Source organism: Melanotaenia boesemani, chromosome 4, assembly GCF_017639745.1.
Source record: "Melanotaenia boesemani isolate fMelBoe1 chromosome 4, fMelBoe1.pri, whole genome shotgun sequence".
NCBI classification, from domain to species: domain Eukaryota; kingdom Metazoa; phylum Chordata; class Actinopteri; order Atheriniformes; family Melanotaeniidae; genus Melanotaenia; species Melanotaenia boesemani.
In genome coordinates, this window is record NC_055685.1 from 39,463,703 (window position 1) to 39,489,608 (window position 25,906).

The 25,906-nt window shown below is 46.7% G+C and overlaps 3 protein-coding genes across 3 annotated transcripts; 2 read left to right on the forward strand and 1 right to left on the reverse strand.

The window, feature by feature from the left end:
• The first annotated feature begins 719 nt into the window (after positions 1 to 719).
• On the forward strand, positions 720 to 3,607 carry cnrip1a (cannabinoid receptor interacting protein 1a). The gene is made up of 3 exons (XM_041983481.1): positions 720 to 974; positions 1,898 to 2,042; positions 3,304 to 3,607. The coding sequence occupies exons 1-3, from the start codon at positions 796 to 798 to the stop codon at positions 3,466 to 3,468; spliced, it is 489 nt and encodes a 162-aa protein (XP_041839415.1). The 5' UTR covers positions 720 to 795; the 3' UTR covers positions 3,469 to 3,607.
• A 3,194-nt stretch (positions 3,608 to 6,801) lies between these two features.
• Positions 6,802 to 13,126, forward strand: ppp3r1b (protein phosphatase 3 (formerly 2B), regulatory s1ubunit B, alpha isoform, b). The gene is made up of 5 exons (XM_041982475.1): positions 6,802 to 6,898; positions 6,979 to 7,170; positions 7,875 to 7,934; positions 8,109 to 8,293; positions 12,740 to 13,126. Exons 1-5 carry the CDS (start codon positions 6,802 to 6,804, stop codon positions 12,785 to 12,787), a joined length of 582 nt encoding a protein of 193 aa, XP_041838409.1. The 3' UTR covers positions 12,788 to 13,126.
• Positions 13,127 to 16,675: 3,549 nt separating this feature from the next.
• On the reverse strand, positions 16,676 to 25,220 carry etaa1a (ETAA1 activator of ATR kinase a). The gene is made up of 6 exons (XM_041983856.1): positions 24,668 to 25,220; positions 21,229 to 21,360; positions 21,075 to 21,145; positions 20,254 to 20,363; positions 18,031 to 19,283; positions 16,676 to 17,434 (listed from the first exon to the last, which is right to left on the reverse strand). Exons 1-6 carry the CDS (start codon positions 24,828 to 24,830, stop codon positions 17,328 to 17,330), a joined length of 1,836 nt encoding a protein of 611 aa, XP_041839790.1. The 5' UTR covers positions 24,831 to 25,220; the 3' UTR covers positions 16,676 to 17,327.
• Between the last annotated feature and the right edge of the window lie 686 nt (positions 25,221 to 25,906).

Consider the following 25,906-nt stretch of genomic DNA (forward strand, 5'->3'; position numbering starts at 1 on the left):
AACCGGTTCCGACAGCCATGTGCTGTTATATCAGACCTATGTGATGCTTTGGGCCCGACATTACAGAGACCACCAGGAGAAACCAGGTCGTACCAGGAGGAACCAGGCCGTACCAGGAGGAACCAGGCCGTACCAGGAGGAACCAGGCCGTACCAGGAGGAACCAGGTCGTACCAGGAGGAACCAGGCCGTACCAGGAGGAACCAGGCCGTACCAGGAGGAACCAGGTCGTACCAGTCCCTCTGCAGATGCTAAATTGGTTTTCTGGGAACTGGCACCTTCCAGAGGGAACCATCTCACAGCCAACCTTCAGATGTGTTAAACGGCATCATTGGTTTGAAGGAAACACAACGATGCAGTTTGCAGCAGCGTTTGGGTTAGGGTTAGGGATTTTAAACCTGGTGTGACTTGTTCCCAGTTCTGGAGTGACTGGTTAGAAATATTTTCTGTGGAAGGCCAGAGAGCAGGGCATAAAAGCATCAGCAGTTCAGATGTTTTTAAGATGGTAAAATCCTGTTTTTTCTAATGTGTGGAGTAAAATCCAGCTCAGAGTTGAAAAGGAAGCCAGATTAAAATGATAAATAATTATTGATAAAAGTTGAAATGCAGCTCGTACCATTAAAATGTTTGATCATTATTTTATTCATACATTTTAAGATATTTACTGTAAATCATATAAAACGGAGCTTTTATTGTGAATTATATGACCGGAAGTTCCCGTCTCCTCCTCCTCAGCATCTTCCTCCAGCTCGGAGCGCTTCCTGACCCCCCGCTGACGGAGCAGCATCCCGGGACAATGGACGACGTCCCCTCCATCATCAACATCTCCATCGCGCTGTTCATCCAGCCGAACGACGGACCCGTTTTCTTCAAGGTGGACGGGACCCGGTTCGGCCAGAGCCGGACCATCAAGCTGCTCACGGGCTCCAAGTACAAGATCGAGGTGGGGGTGAAGCCCGGAACCGTCGAGGCCACGTAAGGAGACGTTTCCCCCCACAGGGGTCTTCATCACATGTGTTTGGGCAGATGGCTCGCGCGCAGGTGAGACCCGCTCCTGCAAACACAGAGAGACCTGCAGCAGCGTGCACGTTCTCCCCGCGTCCCCGCGGCCTCCTCCTCCTGCAGGCCGCAGCATCAGACACCCGCTGAATAAATCATGCGGGATCAGGTGAGATGTTTGCGGGTGTGTGGCTCAGCTGGAGGAGTGCGCGCTGCTCAGGTGGAGGTGGAGCAGGTGGAGGGTCCACAGCCACGCCCTGATCCTTTACTGAAAGAAAAAAAACGACCACATGGAAAATCACAAGTTAAAGAGGCAAAATGTCCAGAATGAGCTGCGAAGAAAATCCAGTTCAACCAGTAAAGAGTGAACGGTGGCTGGTTCAAAGACGGAGGATGGTGGGAGGGAATAAAAACAACACTGTACAGATCTGAAGCAGATCTGGGGCATTGAGGACTTCCTGGGACCGGCTGTAGCTCAGGAGGGAGACCAGGCATCCCCCTGCTACATGCCGAAGTGTCCTTGGGCAAGACCCTGAACCCCCGTTGCCTCCTCGTGTGTATCTGGGTATGAATGTGTGCACGGTAACATTAGAAGTGCTGAGTGGGTGTGGATGTGACTTGTAGTGTAAAAGTGCTTTGAGGGGTGTTAGTAGAGTCCGTTAACCGTGGACGTCTTCCCGTCCCCCCTCAGTCAGGAGCCTAAAGAGGTCCTTTCCTCTGCCATCCGTCTTCTGAACAGAAGAATAAATTATTCCCTGAACTACCGCAGCAGTTTTATTATTATTCTTTTTCATCTGTTTTTATTCTGTGTTTTTCTTGCTTTCCTGCATCATCATTTCTTTCTGCATCGCTTTTTGCCTGAATGAGAATAAAAGTCCTCCTCGTCCTCTCCACTGCAGCAACATGAACATCGGCGGCGTCGTCTTCCCTCTGGAGCAGCAGTCCCGGGACGAGGAGTCGGTGGTTTATCACGGCCGCTACGACACCGAGGGCGTCCCGCACACCAAGAGTGGAGACCGACAACCTGTGCAAGTCAGCATAGAGGTGAGACCACATCAAACACACAAAGTACACAACCTCTACCAGAACGATGCCTTCAGATGTCCTCAAAGAACCAAAAACCTGATCCTCGTCTGGCCTCTGGAGTTATCAGAAAATTCACCTGATCATGTAGACGACATTATAAGAAATCAGATTAACGCCTTCCTGCATGTAAACCCTACATCTGGTTTATTAGTTTCTTCTGAGCATGTGCAGAAGCTGCACCTCCATCTTTTTAGTGGAAGATGTTAAAATGGGAGAAACAACATGAGCAGAGAACCAGAATGTCGAAGTATAAACGAAGTAAAACATTCACGTCGTCTGTTTACCGGCTTTTTATTGTATTTCTGCTCATTTCATCTATAAAATAAATTCAGCGTGTTAGAAGAAGATGAAGATGAACAGATGAAGATGAAGATGAAGATGCAGACAGTGAAACTGAGCAGACCTGCAGTCATGATAAAACCTGGACCGCCAGATGATTCCAGTTAGAGACTAAAACCCTCATTCTGTTGGTGTTTCTGAGTTAGTGAAAAGTAAAAAGCTGGCTTGGTGACATCAGCTGACGCTAAGACGCTAACGCCCCCGATTTTTTCAAAACAGCAGGAAGTTACATCATTACTTACACAAGAAGTCTGATAACGGACTGGAAACCTGGACCAGGGCTTTTCACACGTGGATGCTGATGCATCAGATCTGATTATCACAGTAATCTGATTACTCCCAGTTATCAGATGCTGGAAGGTGATGTAATTCTCAGTGTGGCCTGAAGGTGGCGGCGCTGTTACCCTGATGCAGCAGTAACACCGTCCCTCTGACCCTGGTCTCTGTGGGACTGGGTGCTGGACTTTCTTACTGGAAGGCTCCACCACCGCCTCCCCAGCGATGTGTTTGAGCCCTCTGCTGTTCACGCTGCTGACACCCGAATACACAGAAGACAGCCATGGAAGGACCAATGTCCTATAACCATGACTCAGCATACAGACAGGAAGTCCACCAACTTGAGAACTGGTGTAGTGCATGTCACAAAGACCAAGGAGCTGATGTTGGATTTAAGGAAGAGGAGCCGTGTTTCAACTTTAAGACTTTGCTTGTAGCTCAGACCCTCGTTTAACTCCTTCAGTCGTTTACGTTGTTGCGGCGTCGGGTAGCAAGCCGTGTTCCCGTCATCGTAGGCACGAGAAATGAAAAGCTTTGATGTTGGAAAGTTATGCTGTCATCAGCTCTGCAGATGATGATGATGATGATGATTTTCTCTCTGCAGTTCAACAAGGCGGGAACGTTTGAGACGGTCTGGCAGGCCAAGTACTACAACTACTACAAGAGGGAGCACTGCCAGTTCGGCAACAAGTTCAGCAACATCGAGTACGAATGCAAACCCAACGAGACCCGAACCCTGATGTGGATCAACAAGGAGGCGTTCAACTGAGCGCTCACGGCGAGGGAGGAGCGTTCACGGGGAGGGAGGAGCGTTCACGGTGAGGGAGGAGAACTCACGGCGAGGGAGGAGCGTTCACGGGGAGGGAGGAGCGTTCACGGGGAGGGAGGAGCGTTCACGGGGAGGGAGGAGCTTTCACGGCGAGGGAGGAGGGAGGAGCGTTCACGGGGAGGGAGGAGCGTTCACGGGGAGGGAGGAGCGTTTACGGGGAGGGAGAAGAGTTCACGGGGAGGGAGGAGCGCTCACGGCGAGGGAGGAGCGTTCACGGGGAGGGAGGAGCGTTCACGGGGAGGGAGGAGCGTTCACGGGGAGGGAGGAGCGCTCACGGGGAGGGAGGAGCGTTCACGGGGAGGGAGGAGCGCTCACGGGGAGGGAGGAGCGTTCACGGGGAGGGAGAAGAGTTCACGGGGAGGGAGGAGCGTTCACGGGGAGGGAGGAGTGCTCACGGCGAGGGAGGAGCGTTCACGGGGAGGGAGAAGAGTTCACGGGGAGGGAGGAGCGTTCACGGGGAGGGAGGAGCGCTCACGGCGAGGGAGGAGCGTTCACGGGGAGGGAGGAGCGTTCACGGTGAGGGAGGAGAACTCACGGCGAGGGAGGAGCGTTCACGGGGAGGGAGGAGCGTTCACGGGGAGGGAGGAGCGTTCACGGGGAGGGAGGAGCTTTCACGGCGAGGGAGGAGGGAGGAGCGTTCACGGGGAGGGAGGAGCGTTCACGGGGAGGGAGGAGCGTTTACGGGGAGGGAGAAGAGTTCACGGGGAGGGAGGAGCGCTCACGGCGAGGGAGGAGCGTTCACGGGGAGGGAGGAGCGTTCACGGGGAGGGAGGAGCGTTCACGGCGAGGGAGGAGCGTTCACGGGGAAGGAGGAGCGCTCACGGGGAGGGAGGAGCGTTCACGGGGAGGGAGAAGAGTTCACGGGGAGGGAGGAGCGTTCACGGGGAGGGAGGAGCGTTCACGGCGAGGGAGGAGCGCTCACGGGGAGGGAGGAGCGTTCACGGGGAGGGAGAAGAGTTCACGGGGAGGGAGGAGCGTTCACGGGGAGGGAGGAGCGCTCACGGCGAGGGAGGAGCGTTCACGGGGAGGGAGAAGAGTTCACGGGGAGGGAGGAGCGTTCACGGGGAGGGAGGAGCGCTCACGGGGAGGGAGGAGCGTTCACGGGGAGGGAGGAGCGTTCACGGGGAGGGAGGAGAGTTCACGGGGAGGGAGGAGAGTTCACGGGGAGGGAGGAGCGTTCACGGCGTCATCCTGATGTTTGCTTCTTCTCATCAGCCCCGGAGGGAAGGCAGCTGTTTGTCCTGCTGGTGTTCATGAGCAGCTTTAAAGCTGCACACAGCGAAAAGTCTGATGCTTTCATCAAGACGAAGAAAAAGAAAAGGAAGGAGCCATTAATTCTATTCTATTCTATTCTACAGTCATTTAGCAGACGCTTTTATCCAAAGCGACTTACATTTGAGAGGAAGAACAACACAAGCATGAATTCAAACAAGATGGACGTCATCATTAAGTTGCAGTCAGACTGCTGGAGTCCAGGTGGACCAGGTGCTGTCATGTAGAGCTGGAGGCAGTGCATATAATTTTTTTTTTTTTTTTTTTTTAAGTCATTTTGTTTAAATACAAGATCATGATTTATGTCGCTCATGTTGCTCTCAGAGACCAAACCTGTTCTCTGAGTAAGCAGAAGCTGAGTGCAGCTTTAAAGCAGATTTAAAGGAACAGACCCACATTTCAGGTGGCGTTTGACTCACCTGGACCAGGTCTGGGCTGAAGACCAGGATGAAAAACACCTCCGGTGCTTCCTCTGGTTTCTGTGCTGCAGGATGTGAGTTTTCTGGTATTTTGTGTCTGGAGCAGAAATGAAAGCTGTCTGGTTCAGTTGCAGAACTTTCTTGTTTCCTGGAGCCTCAGCTGCGTTTTTATGAAACAAACCAGCAGGAAACGCAGTTTGTTGGGGACTATTTGCAGCAGCGGATGAATCGGTGAACACCCCTCCCTTCTCGCGGTGCTTCTCATGGTGAATTTTGCTTTGTGTTACAGCTGCTGTCTCTTTTCTTGGAAAATCCTCGGCTGGATTCATTTTGCCAAATTTGATCTGTTTCTTGTTGATGTCAAACCACCTGTTTTATTAAACTGAGTATGAAGTGTGTTTGTCAATAAAAGCTGAGCCAGTCTTCATCTAGAAGAGTCATTTCTGTTCCTCAGAAAGCCGTTGACATGATCAGATTTAAGGCCTGAAGTGGTCAGGTTTACCAGCCTGTGGTAGGTAATAACGTCTCTGTGATCCAGACGACAGGAGGGAAACAACAGCTGGAAACAGGTGAGTTCAGGTGAGAGCTCACCTGTCCTGTTCATCTGGAATGTTTGTCCATTGTTTTTATTTCGAACTAAAAAGTTAAAGTAAAAACAAAAATAAGCTTTCAAAGTTGGAAAAGGGTTTTGGAGGAAGTCGAGCAGCAAAACAGTTTAAAAAACCTTACACAACACACAACGTTACTACACAACAAATCATCATATACACACAAAGCTTTCAACCCGTCATCATCGGCTTCATGTCCTTTATTTTTCTTTTATCGGGAATTTTCCTGCTGATGGACGTGTTTCTGGTAGAAAAACACTGAAGCTCAGCTGCTTGTTGAACACGGATGTTCCCCCTTTCCTGGATTTACTCTCCCTCACCTGGAAAAGCTTTTCGATGCTGTTAAGCTTCGTTTTTAACTTTGTTCATCATTTAAAGAATCTTGAACTTGAACAAGTCTTGATGAACAGAGAATTAGCTGGTTCTGGTTAGTTATTCTTATGGCTTTTTTAAGAAGACTGAATTTAATGTTGTCTTGTGTGTGTTCCCCACACCTCAACACAAGCTGAACGATGACGACTGATTTAAAAAAGATTTAACTTTGTAAAGAACAGAAATTCTTTTACATGTTTGAATTACTTATTTCTGACACTGAATTTGATTTCTGACTCTTCCAAGTTTTCATTTATCTCAAGTTTCTTGTTAGCGTTGATCTATTATATTTAGTTTTATTTAAATTTAACGTTAACTTATTCACGTTACAACCAAACAGATTTGTTCAAACCATTTTTATGAAAAAATGACCCAAACCTTTAAACACTTTTAAACCGAGACAGCAGCAGACTCTGTTATAGCTTCATCAGTGTGTGTGGTGATATTATATCTATGTGTGTGTTTGTGTGTGTGTGTAAAGCTCCTTGGACTTCCTGTGATTTAACTCTGTTATGTGACAGGTATTATGTCCATGAGCAGCTTATTCTTCCTCCTCGATGCTTTGTGACCAGCAGAGTGATTAGTGGTGAAAAAGGTGTCACATGACCCGCGGTTGGAGCTTTGAGAGGGGGGCGGTGGGGCCGGGTGCAGACGTCCAGCCGCCGCGGACCACCATGGCCAGCACCAGGCAGGAAGCAGGTGAGTCTGTCGGGTTGTGAAGACCAGGAAGAAGTTTCATCTGCAGACCTGCAGCCGCTCTGTGAGGCAATAACTCGCTGCGTCTTTCATTTCAGCTGATGCTGATGAGATTAGGAGGCTGGGAAAGAGATTTAAGAAACTTGACCTGGATAAGTCCGGTTCCCTGAGCGTGGAGGAGTTCATGTCCCTTCCAGAACTGCAGCAGAATCCTCTCGTCCAGCGAGTCATGGACATATTCGACACCGACGGCAACGGGGAGGTCGACTTCATCGGTAACTACAAACATCAGCAGGTTCCTCCACCCACACTCACAGAGACAGAAAACACAACTTTAAATGACTTCCAGTAACCAATCTGAAAACCCGAATAAGCTCCTGGATTTTCAGGTCCGTAATCTCCAAGAAACCATGTCTGCAGGTCTGAACCTGCAGAATCTGGAGACCACAGAAGATCCTGGTCCTGCAGAGGTTCTACATCATTTCATCCTGGATTTATTTCCCTTATTGCCCACAATCCAGTGTGAAGCATCTGTTTGTGTCACATGTCCGAAGTCTCTGGTGCTTGGATCCTTGTTTCTCTTCCAGTTGACTCTAAAATTCCAAATTCTTCTGCCACGAAAGTCTACAACAAAGTTCTCCAGCAGCAATCCTTCAAACCCAACTACACCCAAGCTCATGTCGAGGTGCCCCTGAGCAAGACACCAAACCCCAGCACTCAAACAAACAAGCCATAAAAGTGAACAAAATGCATCAGAAAGTAAAGGAGGAACCGTCTGCTGTTTCTTTTCCAAACATTAGGAGAGAAAACGGATCAAACTTCAAACAAAAGACTGAACCTGCTGCTGATGTGGTTTTTACATTATTATTACATTATTACAGCTTATTTCTGAGAAATCTAGTCCACATCCTGCAGAGAAGTTCCACCTGTTCAGCAGAAACAGGATGTTTTTAACTGACGGAGGTTTTTCTGTCGACAGAGTTCATTGAAGGAGTTTCCCAGTTCAGCGTGAGAGGAGACAAACAGCAGAAGCTTCACTGTGAGTTTCTTCATCCTCCAGCCACCAGGGGGCAGCACCTGTTCTAATAAAAACAGATCAAGTCACATTTTACTATAAATATTACAAATTAAATCAGATATTAATCACAATATATAAAGAAATATCGACTTAAACAGATTTTAGATGTTTTATTTCCTGTGTCTTTGAGCTCAGTTGCCTTCCGGATCTATGACATGGACAAAGACGGCTTCATATCCAACGGAGAGCTCTTCCAGGTCCTGAAGATGATGGTAGGCAGAAACCTGAAGGACACGCAGCTGCAGCAGATTGTTGACAAAACCATCATCAATGCAGACAAAGACGGCGACGGCAGGATTTCCTTCCAGGAGTTCTGTGCGGTGAGAATCAGAGATTTTGCTTCTCCTTCTCTTCCTGGGGCACAGAACAGCTCTGAGGGAGAAATCTGGATCTTTAGATTAGCTGAATGTCTGTTTTGAGCCGTTTGTCTCTGAACAGCTGAGTTTACTGGCCCTACAGGCAGAGACGGGAACTACAGGACATTCCTGAGACCTGCGTCAAGTCCACGCAGACTAGCTTAGATGTTCATGCTAAAGTCTTTATATCCTTAGTTGTGCAGTTAGCATGTTTATTATCTCATGGAACTGATTTTAGGACTTTAGAATATGTTGTAAATCAGTTCTTAAATTATTTGTAGTTTAATTTATCACAGTTACAACTGCACTGCTTTGTTAGTGAACTTTGGTTCCTACGTGTCCTTGTTATGGGGAGGAATGAATGCGTGAAACAGATGGACGTGGTTGATGCCGTCCTGCTGTGTTGGTGATCTGTGAAACCCAACTGTGTCCCACGGCCAGAGAAACACGTCTCATCTGGACGTTTCATCCACATGGAGGTTCTGTTTCAGAGCCAGAAGATGGAGGTTTTTAGACCAGGTCCCATAAATCTGTAAACACAACCGTTTCATTTCCTGAACCAATGAGCCTTTGCTCCATCTCTCCCTTCACCTGCATGCACAAACCCCGCCCACACCAGTTTCTGAGCATGCTCCATGCTGCCTTCTGCATTTTTGGTGTATTTGGGTGGTGGTGTTACAGCACCACCTGCAGACATACTGCAGCATTTTCAGCACGCGCGTGTGCACGTGCAGGTTTCTTGAAACGATGCTGTCTTCAGGTAAAACTTTCAGAACGAATTCGGTTTAGTCTCCAAGTGGATGAAAACCTAATCGTTCACTCTGTCGTCACTGACTAACTTAAAGCGATATTGTGTGAAAATTCCTGCCTTCCAGCCGTGGAATCGTGTTCTATTCTAACGTATAGCGCATCCTATAACAACGGTAGCTGCCGTGTGTCAAAAAGCCTCAAGGCCACCGATGATAGCAGATCATCCAGTAGTCATCCAGGAGTTCACTCGGGTGAAGAAGTTTGTGATTTCAGAAATATTCCAAACTGCATCCAATCAAGGTGTCAGACTGTTCACAGGGTTCTAGTCCCACTAAAACCAGCTTATAAAGCCTTCCCGCCTGCTTCTAGTCCCACTAAAACCAGCTTATAAAGCCTTCCCGCCTGCTTCTAGTCCCACTAAAACCAGCTTATAAAGCCTTCCCGCCTGCTTCTAGTCCCACTAAAACCAGCTTATAAAGCCTTCCCTCTGGCTTCTAGTCCCACTAAAACCAGCTTATAAAGCCTTCCCGCCTGCTTCTAGTCCCACTAAAACCAGCTTATAAAGCCTTCCCTCTGGCTTCTAGTCCCACTAAAACCAGCTTATAAAGCCTTCCCGCCTGCTTCTAGTCCCACTAAAACCAGCTCATAAAGCCTTCCCTCTGGCTTCTAGTCCCACTAAAACCAGCTTATAAAGCCTTCCCGCCTGCTTCTAGTCCCACTAAAACCAGCTTATAAAGCCTTCCCTCTGGCTTCTAGTCCCACTAAAACCAGCTTATAAAGCCTTCCCGCCTGCTTCTAGTCCCACTAAAACCAGCTTATAAAGCCTTCCCTCTGGCTTCTAGTCCCACTAAAACCAGCTTATAAAGCCTTCCCGCCTGCTTCTAGTCCCACTAAAACCAGCTCATAAAGCCTTCCCTCTGGCTTCTAGTCCCACTAAAACCAGCTTATAAAGCCTTCCCGCCTGCTTCTAGTCCCACTAAAACCAGCTTATAAAGCCTTCCCTCTGGCTTCTAGTCCCACTAAAACCAGCTTATAAAGCCTTCCCGCCTGCTTCTAGTCCTACTAAAACCAGCTTATAAAGCCTTCCCGCCTGCTTCTAGTCCCACTAAAACCAGCTTATAAAGCCTTCCCGCCTGCTTCTAGTCCCACTAAAACCAGCTCATAAAGCCTTCCCGCCTGCTTCTAGTCCCACTAAAACCAGCTTATAAAGCCTTCCCGCCTGCTTCTAGTCCCACTAAAACCAGCTCATAAAGCCTTCCCGCCTGCTTCTAGTCCCACTAAAACCAGCTTATAAAGCCTTCCCGCCTGCTTCTAGTCCCACTAAAACCAGCTTATAAAGCCTTCCCGCCTGCTTCTAGTCCCACTAAAACCAGCTTATAAAGCCTTCCCGCCTGCTTCTAGTCCAACTAAAACCAGCTTATAAAGCCTTCCCACCTGCTTCTAGTCGCACTAAAACCAGCTCATAAAGCCTTCCCTCTGGCTTCTAGTCCCACTAAAACCAGCTTATAAAGCCTTCCCGCCTGCTTCTAGTCGCACTAAAACCAGCTTATAAAGCCTTCCCGCCTGCTTCTAGTTCCACTAAAACCAGCTCATAGAGCCTTCCCGCCTGCTTCTAGTCCCACTAAAACCAGCTTATAAAGCCTTCCCGCCTGCTTCTAGTTCCACTAAAACCAGCTCATAGAGCCTTCCCGCCTGCTTCTAGTCCCACTAAAACCAGCTTATAAAGCCTTCCCGCCTGCTTCTAGTCCAACTAAAACCAGCTTATAAAGCCTTCCCGCCTGCTTCTATTCCCACTAAAACCAGCTCATAGAGCCTTCCCGCCTGCTTCTAGTCCCACTAAAACAAGCTTATAAAGCCTTCCCGCCTGCTTCTAGTCCCACTAAAACCAGCTTATAAAGCCTTCCCGCCTGCTTCTAGTCCCACTAAAACCAGCTCATAGAGACTTCCCGCCTGCTTCTAGTCCCACTAAAACAAGCTTATAAAGCCTTCCCGCCTGCTTCTAGTCCCACTAAAACAAGCTTATAAAGCCTTCCCGCCTGCTTCTAGTCCCACTAAAACCAGCTTATAAAGCCTTCCCGCCTGCTTCTAGTCCCACTAAAACCAGCTTATAAAGCCTTCCCGCCTGCTTCTAGTCCAACTAAAACCAGCTTATAAAGCCTTCCCACCTGCTTCTAGTCCCACTAAAACCAGCTCATAGAGCCTTCCCGCCTGCTTCTAGTCCCACTAAAACCAGCTTATAAAGCCTTCCCGCCTGCTTCTAGTCCAACTAAAACCAGCTTATAAAGCCTTCCCGCCTGCTTCTAGTCGCACTAAAACCAGCTCATAAAGCCTTTCCTCTGGCTTCTAGTCCCACTAAAACCAGCTTATAAAGCCTTTCCTCTGGCTTCTAGTCCCACTAAAACCAGCTTATAAAGCCTTCCCGCCTGCTTCTAGTCCCACTAAAACAAGCTTATAAAGCCTTCCCGCCTGCTTCTAGTCCCACTAAAACCAGCTTATAAAGCCTTCCCGCCTGCTTCTAGTCCAACTAAAACCAGCTTATAAAGTCTTCCCGCCTGCTTCTAGTCCCACTAAAACCAGCTCATAGAGCCTTCCCGCCTGCTTCTAGTCCCACTAAAACCAGCTTATAAAGCCTTCCCGCCTGCTTCTAGTCCAACTAAAACCAGCTTATAAAGCCTTCCCGCCTGCTTCTAGTCCCACTAAAACCAGCTCATAGAGCCTTCCCGCCTGCTTCTAGTCCCACTAAAACCAGCTCATAGAGCCTTCCCGCCTGCTTCTAGTCCCACTAAAACCAGCTCATAGAGCCTTCCCGCCTGCTTCTAGTCCAACTAAAACCAGCTTATAAAGCCTTCCCGCCTGCTTCTAGTCCAACTAAAACCAGCTTATAAAGCCTTCCCGCCTGCTTCTAGTTCCACTAAAACCAGCTCATAGAGCCTTCCCGCCGGCTTCTAGTCCCAGTAAAACCAGCTTTAACGCTACTATGAAAGCGACTGAAACCACGTAAACATTCACGTCTGTACCAACCAGGCTTGTGTATTTTAGCAGAAACTACTGTTATGCTGCCCATGGTAACCATGGTAACGAGCGACACTGTAACAAAACCCAGTGAAAAAACTAGCTTTAGGCTATTTTGGGCAGCACCGCTGACTTCAGCCTCCCTTTAAAACCTTTCTCCTTGAGCTCCTTCCACCTGGGGAAGGCTCCCCATGTTGTTCCTTCTTGTATCGTCTCGCTGCCTTTACGTTTACGTTTTCTTCGCGATGGTGAAACGGCTCCTGTGCAGCTGCTGCATGGGCATGATCCTGCATTCTTGTCAATAACTTGCCGGGGTAGTAAGCCTCTCGTTTAGCTCCTCCTCCCGTGTCCCACTGTGCGCCGGCTCGCAGAGAAAACATGCAGTTGGTGCTTTTTGTCCCTTGCTGGTGGCTGTAGTTTCAAGATGGCAGACCGTCATGGCGTTGCCGTACCAGCTTACCCGTCATATATATGAACAAATCTAAAATTTCAGAATGTGTCAGATCATTAGCGGAGGTCACAAAACACCAATGATAACACATAGATGGATGTAGGCCAGAAAACAACAGAAAATGTTACATAATCTCCCTTTAAACATTAAAGACATGAACAAAAGCATGTGACATCACTTCCTGTTTGCTCCTCCAGGTTGTCGGAGGAATGGATGTTCACAAAAAGATGGTGGTGGACGTGTGACCCCATCTCACCTCCAGCTGCTGCCTTCTGATTGGACCAGAACTGTCAGCGTTCAGAGACGCTAACGCTGAGCTTCAGGAGTTTTTTGTTTTAAGACCCATTTATCCAGGACCCAGAAGACGGATACGTTTAGGTGCGTAATTCGGTCTGTTTTCAGCGAGCTTAGCCGTCGCTTGATGCTGAAGACGGAGCACCGGAAACTACGGGGGCAGTGCTGAGCAGAACAGCTGACATGCTCCTAGCCAAAGAAACAAACCAGAGAAGAGGAGGAGGATCGGGAAGAGGGGAAACAAGCAGAACAATGAAGACGAGGACGACAAAACTGTGCGAGCTTTTGAATAAAGACTATTTGTGACTGTTGCGGCTTCCTTTCTCCTTTAGCCGCTGCGAGTGGCTGGGTACTTTCGTACTATTTGTGACGCGCTTTGATCCGCTTGGCCCACAGAGACGCTGAATCCAAGATGCTTTCACTGTTTTATTCCTTTTGCGTAGCTCTATACATACAGCGTGGATATAACTGATGGTTGACTGAAAATAAACCGGGATGGTAGCGGAAAACACAATACAAAGGATATTAAAACGTAAAACAAAAGCGTAGAGTGGAAGCGTGAAGCGAGAAGCGGTCAACAAAAAATTACGGCTACCCAGCTGCCTCTCCCAAACATTTTACCCCAGGTGAAGGTGTACCTATGTAAACTTTGCACCCGCCCACACCTGCTTACTCACGACCACGCCCACATACACACACACTCAGAGTGTTCCCCAAACTACATGTCTTCTATAGTGACTGTTTAGGGTGTGTTGGGTGGCTGGAAACATCGTCATGGCAACATGTTACCGCTGCTAAACGGTGTCTGAAACTGACGTTGGAGTGAACTCTGAACTCAGCACTGCCCCCTAGTGGAGGAACTGACATGGCAACATAAAACACACATGGAAGCATGATGACGGTGACGTATGGCGACGATTTAAACAGACGTCTACGTACGTAAGGGAGCAGAAACAGACCTTTAGTGCCACATTCGGTGATGGCGAGGAAGACCAGTCACTTTTCCTCGACACGTCCTGCACGAGACGACGTGTCCAGAACTCCAACCATATCAGACTAGAATTTAAAAATGGATCCTGATGCATCCAACAAAGACTTCGTCCCCACAGACACAAATATGCTAACAGAAAACGGTTTTATGGATTTAACCCGATAAGGCCCGACCTAAGAAAAAATGGTAAGAAAAGTCCAATTTTTTAAATATGAGGTCTTTATTTGATCCTTTAACAAAATGTAACAAAAATTTACTGTTTTTGGGGGGATATCTACCATTTATTACCATGTGATAGTTTGAAAATATTATAATATGGTTTTCTGCTTCTGGGGATCCATTGAGGGACAGAAGTATCACATTGTGTTCAACAGGATTTTGAGCAAAGTTTTTACCATAAATTGAAGCAGAATGTCTCAGAAACTGTATGTGACAAATATGTCACGTTGGGCTCTTCTGGGTTAATGTGAATTCAATAATATTGAAACCTGAGAAGCCAAAACACCAGAGAAACGCTGGCAGCCGCCATGTTGACCTGGAACAACTAAATATATAACCATCCCACCAGGTCCCCTCCAATCACTGATCAGAGGCATTGATCAGGTTAAAGAAGGATGATCCAGAACAATTTTTAAAAAAATTAGATGTCATTTTATTGCATTTTACTTTATTCTAATTTTTCTGTCTTTAAGTATTTTTAAAGTTTCTTTTTAAAGAACTTCATGCTTCTTCTGAACCCCGCTGTAAAGCTCTTACTGTAAAGCACTTTCAACTCTTGTACATGAAATGTGATGACAAATGAACCTGCCTGGAGACCCAACCCCATCCCAACCTGCAGACAGCCAGCGTTTAGCAGGCCGCGAGAGGATACGAGCTCCAATGTGGGCGGAGTCAAACATCATTGCAAACATCTTTTTTCCATCAAGATATGATAATGATGTAATGTTTGCTGATGTCACTGCTAACATACGATCAAATTAAACAGCTCTCTGACAAGCTGCACAAGTCTGCTAATGTGCCATTAATCTGTATCAGGTGTGTTGCTGCAGGGAAACATCTAGGACCTGCAGGATAGCGGGCCTTGAGGACCAGGGTTTGCTGATTTCCCACCATCACTTCCAGCCACATCGAACATCTAAACGTACTTTCCTCTTGAGCTCATTCAGACTTCGGGTTCTCAGTCTTTTAAACAGAAAAACAATTTCATCTTTAACTGGAGCAACTGGATGTAAAATGTTCTCGTCATGGAAACCTGAGAGTAGATTTATATTAGTAGACATTAAATCAGGATGAAGAGGAAACGTTCCTCCCTACGTTCACACTGCAGGGCTTAACGCCCAATCCAGGTTTTTTTTGTGAAATCCTATTTCTTTGAGTCCGTTCAACATTCCAGTTAAATGCGACTTGTATGTGATCTCGTGTACGAAGTGTCCCGCATGCACGATGACGTGACGGCGAGCGTGCGTGACGTCTTCGTGTTTGCGGTAACAGCGGAGCGCATGTCGCAGTTTTAAAGTGACTGTCCAACCGTCGCCAGCACATTTTCAATGGCCTCGTTTGAAGGAGGTTTGTTGCCATGGCAACGCGACAGCAATGTCTGTACAGAGAAACATGGGTACGGAGTCGCAGCCAGGAGTGGTGGCGAGTCATGTGATCCTTTACAGGTAAGAGATTATAAACAACGTCGTGTACGACGTGAAGGTCGGATTAATGCGACCTGGCCGTCCAGACTGAGGTCGCATGGCTAAAGATCCGATACGTATTGGGTTTAGGACCACACATCCAGGTGGCCTGGGTCGCATTTGAAAAAAATAGGATCTGTGTCGTTCTGTTATGTTATTAAAAGCTCAGATACGGGTCACATAGGGCAAAAAAAATGGGGTTTGGGTCACTTCAGCCTGCAGTCCCAACGTAGCCTCAGTTATAATAACCAAATCTGACGTGACCAGTCAAGACCCATTTATGCTCAACGCAGAAGACAGATATGCGGACGAACGGACAGTTTCGTCGGATATACCACCTGAAAACCACCGTGGGCAGCGCTGAGCAGAATAGCTGATAGGTGACCAGCGAAAGAAACAAACCAGAGAAAAAGAGAATCAGGAAAGGAACAAAAAGGGAGAACGACTGTAGAAACTGTGCGAGCTTCTGAATAAAGACTGTGTGAGTGTTTAAGGCGTGTTGGGCGGTTGGAAACGTCATGGCGACGTGTTACCGCTGCTAAACGCTGTCTGAAACTGACATCGGCTTGCTGAGTGAACTCTGAACTCAGCACTGCCCCCTAGTGGAGGAACTGACATGGCAACGTAAAACACAAGGAAGCATGATGACGGTGACGTATGACGTTTGAATCAGACGTCGCTGCTTACGTACGTAAGGGAGCTGAAACGGGCTGGACATCACACAGCGCTTCATATCACCATTTTCCTCATCAGAACAGTTTGGTTAGAAAAAAGAAAATGACTGATCCATGTTTTCAGTTTCAATAAGTCGATTCTAATGAGCTGGTTTTACTCAAGCTAAGAATTAGAATTAACTAGACTGGTATTAGTTTGTTGAACTTTTAAAAGGAAAAGGAAGGAGTAACGAGTCTCGAGTGGATTTCATCACAACCCAGAAGCCGTCTCTTCTTAAAGATTCCCGACTTTGTTTCATTAAGTGAAACCTGGTTTGATGTTGTACTTCCACCCATTTTTATAGATAATGGTTAACAGTTAACACAGGAATAAGAGGTTTTTGTGTTTCTTTGAAGTTCCCCCAGTAGAACTGTACACCAGCATTGTCCCGGGTCAAATTACTGGACTTTAGTTTAACAGGTTTTATTTACAAGGACATTTATTAATGTGTAGGTCAGTGACACCTGTGCAGGTAAACTGGAGCACGCTTGCTGACAGGAAGCTAATTAAAGAGCTCATCATCAGACAAACATCAGATTTCTCCAACCAATCACAACAATGTTAAAGGAGCAGTTTAATGTGACCGGAACAGATCACAGGACCAGAGATGTAGTGGCTGGAAACAGCTGGAAAGTTACTAAAACTATAATAAATATCACCTAATCACTTCGATCATTAAAATCTTTTTGTATTTATTTAAATGAACCATTTATATTTTTAATATAGAGCAGTCATGTTACTGCTATAAAAGATGCGTCGAAGAAGCGATCAGAGGAAAAGTCCGTGTTCAGAAGAGCATCAGTGTTGTTTTCCCTGCTGATGCTGGCGTCGTCTTTTCTAACATGCAGCAGTGAAACTGTCATCTCGAGCTTGATAACGGTACGAGTCCGTCCCGTCCAGATTAAAAACAACAACAAATTAACGATGTGAAACGTTGAACGTCTCTTTTAAAACGAACATAAAAACACAGAAACTTTACAGTAAAATTTGACAGGACTGCTGACCCCCGGCTCGGTTCTGCTGACCCCCGGCTCGGTTCTGCTGACCCCCGGCTCGGTTCTGCTGACCCCCGGCTCGGTTCTGCTGACCCCCGGCTCGGTTCTGTCACTTCAGAGCCTGGAGGTCCTGCGCGGCCTGCAGACGCTGCCGTCTCCTCTCCATCGCTTGCTGCTTCTTCATCTCGATCTCAGCTGCCGAACATTTCCCCACAGCTGCATAGGAGGAAGTGACATCATCACGTAAAACTATGATGTCACAGTTGGCAGATGAAGTGAAACGAACAAAACAAACATAAAAATGTTTTTGGGTCGACCCAACAAATAAAATCTAAAGCTAACTGATGGGACAAATTTTTATTATTAATAACAGTAATAACAGTAATAATAATCGGCATACATCGTTCCTGTTATTTTACATATATGATCAGTAATGTGTGGTATTACCACCAAACAGAATACATCCTATAATAAATCCCAATTTAGAAAAAAAGAAGAATTACTAATAATAAATGTGATGGGGGGCAGGATGGGAATTTTCTTAATGCTCAAATCAACTTTCCCGGTTAAACAGAAAGTACGTTTTTCTAACGTGAGGCGAGGGTCTGGCAGCCAGAAGTTCTGCAGGTTTTCACACGTCTGCAAGTTCAGAATCTGTCACTCCTGGATTATCGTGCGTAAACCAATCAGATTGAAGTTCTGGCAGGGAGACCAGAGGACCCAGACCTCTGGGTCAGAACTCGCTGATGGGTGGCCGACCCGACTGGCTCTGATTAGCTGATTAAAACTGGGATTTGTGGTTGTGCTCTTACCTTTGTTCGTTGCCATGGAGACCAGGTTGCTTGGCTTCTTAAAGGTGAAGTTGTGTGTTTTGGCGTGCTCCTGAGGCAATGGAACGGCAGCTGCTGATTGGTTGCTCGTCTTAAGACACCTGGATGCTGATCCTGAAGCAGATTTAGTTTCTGTGAACCTGATCGGACCTTCCACCGCATTCACCACGGCAACCAAGCCAGCTGGTTGCATCCGGTTGTCGCAGGTTCTGTGAGTCGGCTGCAAAGCTGCTCTCTGATTGGACGAACCAGGGGTCGGTCTGGTGGAGGAGGTATTCAGAACCTGGATCTGGTTCTCCAGGTCATCACACATTTCACACAGCAGGTCGTCAGCCAGGTCATCCCAGACCAGGTCCGACGAGAAGAAGGAGTCCAGGCCATCATCCAGGAAGTCGGTGGCTGGCGGGCCGCTGCAGGACGGAACCACAGCAGGTTTCTTTAAACCCTCGTCCAAACAGGGTTTCAGTGGTTCCGGCTGCACCGTCTTTGACTGACATGTTTGTTGGGTCTGCTGAGGCCCGGTCTCAGCTGGAAACTGGATGGTCCTGGTGTCCGTCTGGAATCTTTTCTCTAAAAAAGCAGAGCCCGACTGCAGTTTGAAACTCGCCCTCGGACTCATTGCGTCCTTCTCAGGTCTGGATGCGGTCCGGTGGGAGACCTGAAAAGCTGCAGGGACAGGGCCGGTCAGTGTTCCCCGACCTGGCTGACTGGCTGGTTTCTGGGTCGAGCAGAGCTTTGGGACCATGAAGTTCTGCGGATTCTGCGTCATCTCCATCACCACAGAGTCATTAAGCAAGTCGTCGTTTTCCCAGTCGTCCTCAAACTCATCAGTGTGTGAAGGTTTACAGGTTACCATGGAAACAGCGGGGGAAGGTAAAGTCAAAGGTTTAACTTGTGAAGGCTGACTTAGGTTTCTGCTAACGTGCTGAGTCGGTCCATCAAACAGGAAGTCCAGGTCATCCTCCAGATGTTGATCCTGGTTGAGATCCTGGTCTAGATTCAGATCCTGGTCCAGATTGTGATCTGGCTCCATGTTTGATCCAGCTGCTGTGCTCACAGCCGCTTCATAGTTTTTAGGAGGAAGGGATGAACATCTCGTCTCCACGGTTTTCTCCAGGATGTCCTGTGACTGGACCTCCAGGTGCTGGTGCTCCTCCTCCTCGTCTTCATCGCGATGAAACATGTTGAAGTCGAACTGTTTGGCGAGCCTCAGCAGGTCGTCCACCCGGCTCGGTCTGACACGAGAGTCAGATTCAGAAAGAAAGCCAGATTCATTAAAACTTTATGGACTCACTGAACTCGAGAGAAAACAAACGTGTGAAACGTAACCAGATTCTCTCTCAGGTTAGTTCTCCTGGACTGAACCAGGTAGGGCTTCCTACATCAGTTGCCATGGTGACACATCCCATACTCCCACAAGAAGTAAATTAGCTTCATGACACTGAATTAGTTTACATGAGAATCATAATCTGATATCAGGGAGTGGTCAGCTGGCCTTTGTTTACCATGGTGGCGCCGCGGTCCTAGCGTTAGCTGCTGATGTGGGAGTCTGTGTTCTTAAACTGGTAAATCCACAATGATCCATGATAACAGCATTATTTATTACATTCATCATAAAAACATCACCATCACTACTATGTTGCTAAGAGACCTCTATTTAGACCTGGACATGATGATGAAGCCACTTCCTGTCAGACTTTCCACCAATCAGAGAGCTTAGATTGACGGTAACGTCCAATCAGGAGCAGCCAAAGATCAACCAGTGAGCAGAAAGTTCTATGTGTGTGTGAAAAGAAGAAAAATAATGCTCCTCTATGGCTGGAATAAAGCCAAGAAGACGTTTCTGATGCACGGTGGCGCCACAAAGCAGCTGAGCTGGAGTTGGTTTAGTGAGGATAGCAGGTAAATAGTAGCAGGAATAACTGGAAATGAGGAAAAAGTGGAAACATGGAAATAGTTTCTGTTGTGTGTTTGTTTCAATAACAATATTTTTTCTCCTGAAAGCCAAGACTTGAGAGAACGATGAGATGAGAAAAGGTTTGGTCACTGTTGGTTTGTGTGTTATTTCTACAAAGTTCTGTTAGTAATAAATTCTGCTTTCTTCTTCTGGTCGACCTTTATGCTGCTACATCTATTCATACATTCATTTTACATCATTTTACCTCCCAGTCTGACAGCTGAGGTTCTGGTCTGAACTGAACCCACCTGGGGGACTTCTTGGCTCTTGGAGCTTTAACATCTGGAGTGCAGGGAATGGCGGCGCTGTCTCCGATCCACTGCTGTAATGTCGGCTCTGGGACCTGCGGCCTTCCATGCTGCAGAGAAAAGACACCACCAATCAGGATCTGCAGTCCGAGTTCGTTCCCGCTGGGATCGGGACCTGATCGGGACCTACCGTCCCACAGCGTCCCTGCTGGGATCGGGACCTACCGTCCCACAGCGTCCCTGCTGGGATCGGGACCTACCGTCCCACAGCGTCCCCGCTGGGATCGGGACCTGATCGGGACCTACTGTCCCACAGCGTCCCTGCTGGGATCGGGACCTGATCGGGACCTACTGTCCCACAGCGTCCCCGCTGGGATCGGGACCTGATCAGGACCTACCGTCCCACAGCGTCCCCGCTGGGATCGGGACCTACCGTCCCACAGCGTCCCCGCTGGGATCGGGACCTGATCGGGACCTACTGTCCCACAGCGTCCCTGCTGGGATCGGGACCTGATCGGGACCTACTGTCCCACAGCGTCCCCGCTGGGATCGGGACCTGATCAGGACCTACCGTCCCACAGCGTCCCTGCTGGGATCGGGACCTACTGTCCCACAGCGTCCCCGCTGGGATCGGGACCTGATCGGGATCTACCGTCCCACTGCGTCCCCGCTGGGATCAGGACCTGATTGGGACCTACAGTCCCACAGCGTCCCCGCTGGGATCGGGACCTGATTGGGACTTACAGTCCCACAGCATCCCCGCTGGGATCGGGACCTACAGTCCCACAGCGTCCCCGCTGGGATCCGTGTGCCTTACTGACCTTTGGAGCGATCTTCCTGACGATCTCTGAGATGTTGACGACTCCAGCTATGGGTTTTCTTCCTCTTTTACCTGAAGGCATCGGCGTAGAACCAGAACGTTACAGTGAACAGAAACATGCGAATGCAACGTTCTCGTATCAGACCAGAACTTACCGAGCCTGCGGGGCGACGGCGAAGTGGCGTCCCAAATGATGTCCTGCTGGAAGTCGGAGTCGGTGTGAGGAGACTCTTCACTGGAAACAGCTGCTCGTCTGGACCTGGGGATTCTGGTGGGAGTCTTGAAATCTGGGCCAGAAACAAAATCCAGGTTTTTTTTAAAACTCATGACTGTAAAGGTCCATTTCTGCTCCCTTACGTACGTGGGTTTTTATGCTGTGGTGTGTTGGGGAGGCGGAGTTCTGAGCGGGACAAGAACAGACTCAGCAGACTGGTAAAAAGAGCTGGCTCAGTCTGTGGATGCCCTTTGGACTCCATTGAGGTGGTGGTGGAGAGGAGAGTTCTGGCAAAACTGTCCGCCATCATGGACAACACCTCTCACCCTCTGCATCAGACTGTGGGGCCTTAAGCAGCTCCATCAGTGGTAGACTTCTACACCCGAAGTGTAAAATGGAACGTTTCCACAGGTCCTTCATTCCCACAGCAATCAGACTGAATAATGCTGCTTTACAATCTACTGCATCACTGGGACACACTCACATGACAGTATGACCGACAGCTAATTATGCACTTTTATTGTAATGTGTGTATAATGTTTCTTTCATTTAATTGTATTTTATTTAACTTGTTTAGTCTCTTTTTGAGCTGGTGTAACAGTGAACTTTCATCATGTGGGATTAATAAAGATTATTTTATCTTATCTTGTATCACATGTGATAAAAACAGTTTCTGAGACCTTTTGCATCACTTTATGGTAAAAACTTTGTTGTACACAATCTGATACTTCTGATTTGATCCCAGGGGACAGAAGACTATACTACATTAATGTGGACATAGTGTGTGGTCATAAACGATTAATATCAAAAATTTGTTAACTAATTTTTACATTTTGTTAAAGGGCTGAAGAAAAACTTCAGATTAAAAAATGAGACTTTTCTCCACATTTAGACCTGGGCCAGGCTTTGAAAGGGTTAAAACTTCCACACAATCAATGAGTTTGAGGATTTTAACCCTTTGTGTTTGCTTAATATCACAGTTGTTTTTAATTAAAAGTTACAAAAATTGAGTAATTTTACATAAAACTAATTTTGTGTGGCTGGTGGAATATTTTTCATCTGTCATGGACATGTCAATGATTACCAAAAATACTGACTTTGATGCATTATTATTAGTTTTTGTGTAGCATCAAATTTAGAATTTACTGCCGGTACTTTCTTAGATTATTTGAGGACAAAAACTCCCATTAAAACTAGGGCTGCAACTAATGACTATTCTGATGGTCGATTAGTCACCGACTATTAAAACGACTAGTCGACCAATCAGATTCTGTATCTCATGATTATTAAATGGATCTTATTTCACTTCTAGCTTTGAAATCTTGGATGAGGTTGTTATGTAAGTCCGACGTTCCTCCTCTTTAAATGTTCGAGCGTTGCGGACGTACTTCGTGGTACGAAAGGTCCGCTCTACAAACCTCACACGTCTTTAATTTATTTAGTAAGTTTAACGTAAAGTTATTTCAGACTTTTGACGTCCTCTGTCACCATTTTATTACCTGGTTGGCCACCATATTGTCCCCTGGCGGACTTTACTGCGCATGTGTAACTCTCAGCAGAGATAAACAAAAGAAGACGATGTCTCACTCTGTAGGTTTTTCTTTTCACCGACAATACGGGTAAATTCGTTGTCGACTATTTTTGTTGTCGACAACCTCGACTAATCGTTGCAGGCCTAATTAAAACTACCATTTTTAATCTCATAACTGTTGCAAAATATAAAAATGCATTTTGTGTTTAATTTAAACACAAAATTTAATTTTAGAGTAAAATAGTCAAGTTTTTATAATTTTTCCTGATGATTTCCCGTTAAAGGCCGAAGCATAAAATGCTCTGATTCCTTTCATTTGTGTGCTTGTACTGAGTTCAGTGGAATATGCAGCCTCATATTCACACCTTGGGAGGCCCCTTCATTCCAGAGCCACCCAAACATCAAGATGGAGGTGAATCAGAGACTAAATGAAATTATGTGGCTATATATATATATATAAATATATATATATATATATATATATATATATATATAAAACTGGTTTTGTTGTTGACATTTGCGTCAGGTTTATTTCATGGGGATGAGTTGATGTTTTATTGTTTGATGCTGACGGGATTAACAGAGGGAGTCTCTGCTACGTCATCTGCTTCATCCCCGGAACGCTGAAACAAGCCGGGTGCAACATAGAAAAATCAGCTTTCGCATCGACTGAAAAGACACTATTATTTGTTGAAATCTGAGAACATGAAGACCACTGGTTGAGATTCTCCATGAGCCTTTTACGTAATAACGAGCTGGTAGGATACTACCTGCTGTCTAAACTTCATCCTACTGGAAATGTTGTTTTATTATTAAATCAGCCCAAACACACAACTACACATGGATATGCTACCGTTTCTATACACCAGCTCATATTTGGGGTTTCCTGGTATAACATGGATAAAATAAAATAATTAGGTAATTATTTGTGTTGACAGGTGGATAATTTAATACTTGGCTGCTTGGCTATAACAGTCTGTCCTCATACACTACTTTGGTAAAGCTGCGTTTATTTAACTGAACATACAGATTTCAACATTTTCTTTTCTGTTTTATTGGTGGTATGTATATTTATAAAGATGAAACGCAGCTATGTATATTTTATTTTACATACAAAGCACTTTATTTTCAATATTACCAGTTGCTTGTTTATTTCCGTACCTGAAACACGTCACCTGTTAACCTTCTAAGTTTTCACTTCTTCATTGTTTTTACTAAACTTTGCATGAGGTTAGGTGGCCTTGACTTGTCCCATTTGATCATTAAACTGTATATTTAAATATCTTAAAAGGTGCACGGGGATGATCGTGAACAAATATTCCCATTGCTCTTCACGCTGTTATGAAACTGCTGCTTTTACGTCATGAAATATTTGGTGGCTTCTGCTGAAGCAAACATGGCTGAAAAGTTTGGGAACCCTTGATCAGGTTGGACAGTGTCTTATCTTTTTAAGTTGAGCCAACTTTTTTATTTTCTATTAAATCTATTATAGTAATCTGGCCTAGAAAAAATGAAGAGAAAATAAAAGTTGTGTTTAGCTCATCAGGAATCCTGAGTGAAAAGCACTGAACTGGTGGCTTCCGTTTTCTGTTCATGGCTGTTAAATATTAATTTGATTTGAATTTGAAAAATGGGCTCCTGACAATTACTCACCCATGTGTGGGTGCGTGGATTTGTGGGTGTGAACAGAGGTGTGAGCATATGTGTGAGTAGGGGTGGCCTGAGTGAGTGAACGTCTCCCGGTCTGACTTTCTGTCCCGGTCCGGCTCTGGCCGTCGTCGCGGCTCAGCCGGACTGAGAGCGGCTCCGACCCGCTAGAGGGACGGCAACCCGAGCCCCGGTTCCTTACCTGCTTGCTGGCTTCGCGGTGAATCCACCTCAGCCGGGCCCGCCTGAGTCAGTCTGGAGCTCCGGCTCAGGCGGTTCGCCCTCGGTGGTCTGACCGCCTGAGGCTCCAGCGGGGAAGCGGTCAGACCGGCCGCAGGGTCAAAGTTCCGCCGGCCGCCGATCATGATACCCGGCTGAAACTTCTGACAAGCCGCGGTGGTTTTCACCGAACTACTTTCACTTATTTACACGTTATTAGTTTGTAAATCCGAACTGACAGCTGCGAGTTTAAACGTCGCGCCATCTTCTTCTTCTTCTTCTTCTTCTTCTTCTTCTTCCGTGTCTTGGTTGTTGGCAAACAACGTTCAGATGTGCATTACCGCCACCAACTGGGAAGGAGCGTGGAACAGCCTGGAAAACAAGCCCTGTCCCCTATATTTTATGTTTCTGATAGAAAATTAATTATGATCCGGCGCCTCGTTTCTACAGCTGGCGTAGGAACAAAAAACAGCGTACGCCAGTTCTAGTCAACCTCTAGGATTTATAAAAACCAGACCTGGTGGGAAACGTCCTCCACGCAGACTCTGACCCAGGCGTACAAAATCTGGAGAAGCGGGAAACTGCGACACCAACGGTCCAGAATAAAACCAGAGACGATGTGAAATGTGGGATATTTGCTCACAATCAAATATTTCATATATATATATATATATATATATATATATATATATAATAGGCTTTATATATATAAAAGAGGAATAAAGAGGAATAAAGCGCATGCTCAAAAAAAAAAAAAAAAAAAAAAAAAAATCAGCATTTACAAGAGAAAAAGAGATGTTATTAATCAGAAGTTTAACCAGTAAAACATGTTCTGTCATTGTGGAACAAAACTTCCATTCAGGCTGAATGAGGCGACATTCTGCTGGTTCCAGACACATTAATAATCATTACTATTAAATAACATGGTCTCCATGGAAACCTGCTCCTCAGTCAGGCTACAATCAGGTGTTTCCACCTGTACCTGTTCAGAACATCGATGGTTGGATATAAAACGGCTCTCCGGAGCGTAAAGACGTACAACGGCTGATCTGGCTCTGCTGGACCATATGGAGCCAGATTCTGGAGGGACCGGGTTTTCAGAGACCAGCAAGACTCACCGCATGACTCAGGAACTGGTTCCAACTGCCATGTGCTGTTGTGTTGGACCTATGTGATGTACCACCAGTATCAGGGACCATGCACTGGTCTCATTTACATTAAC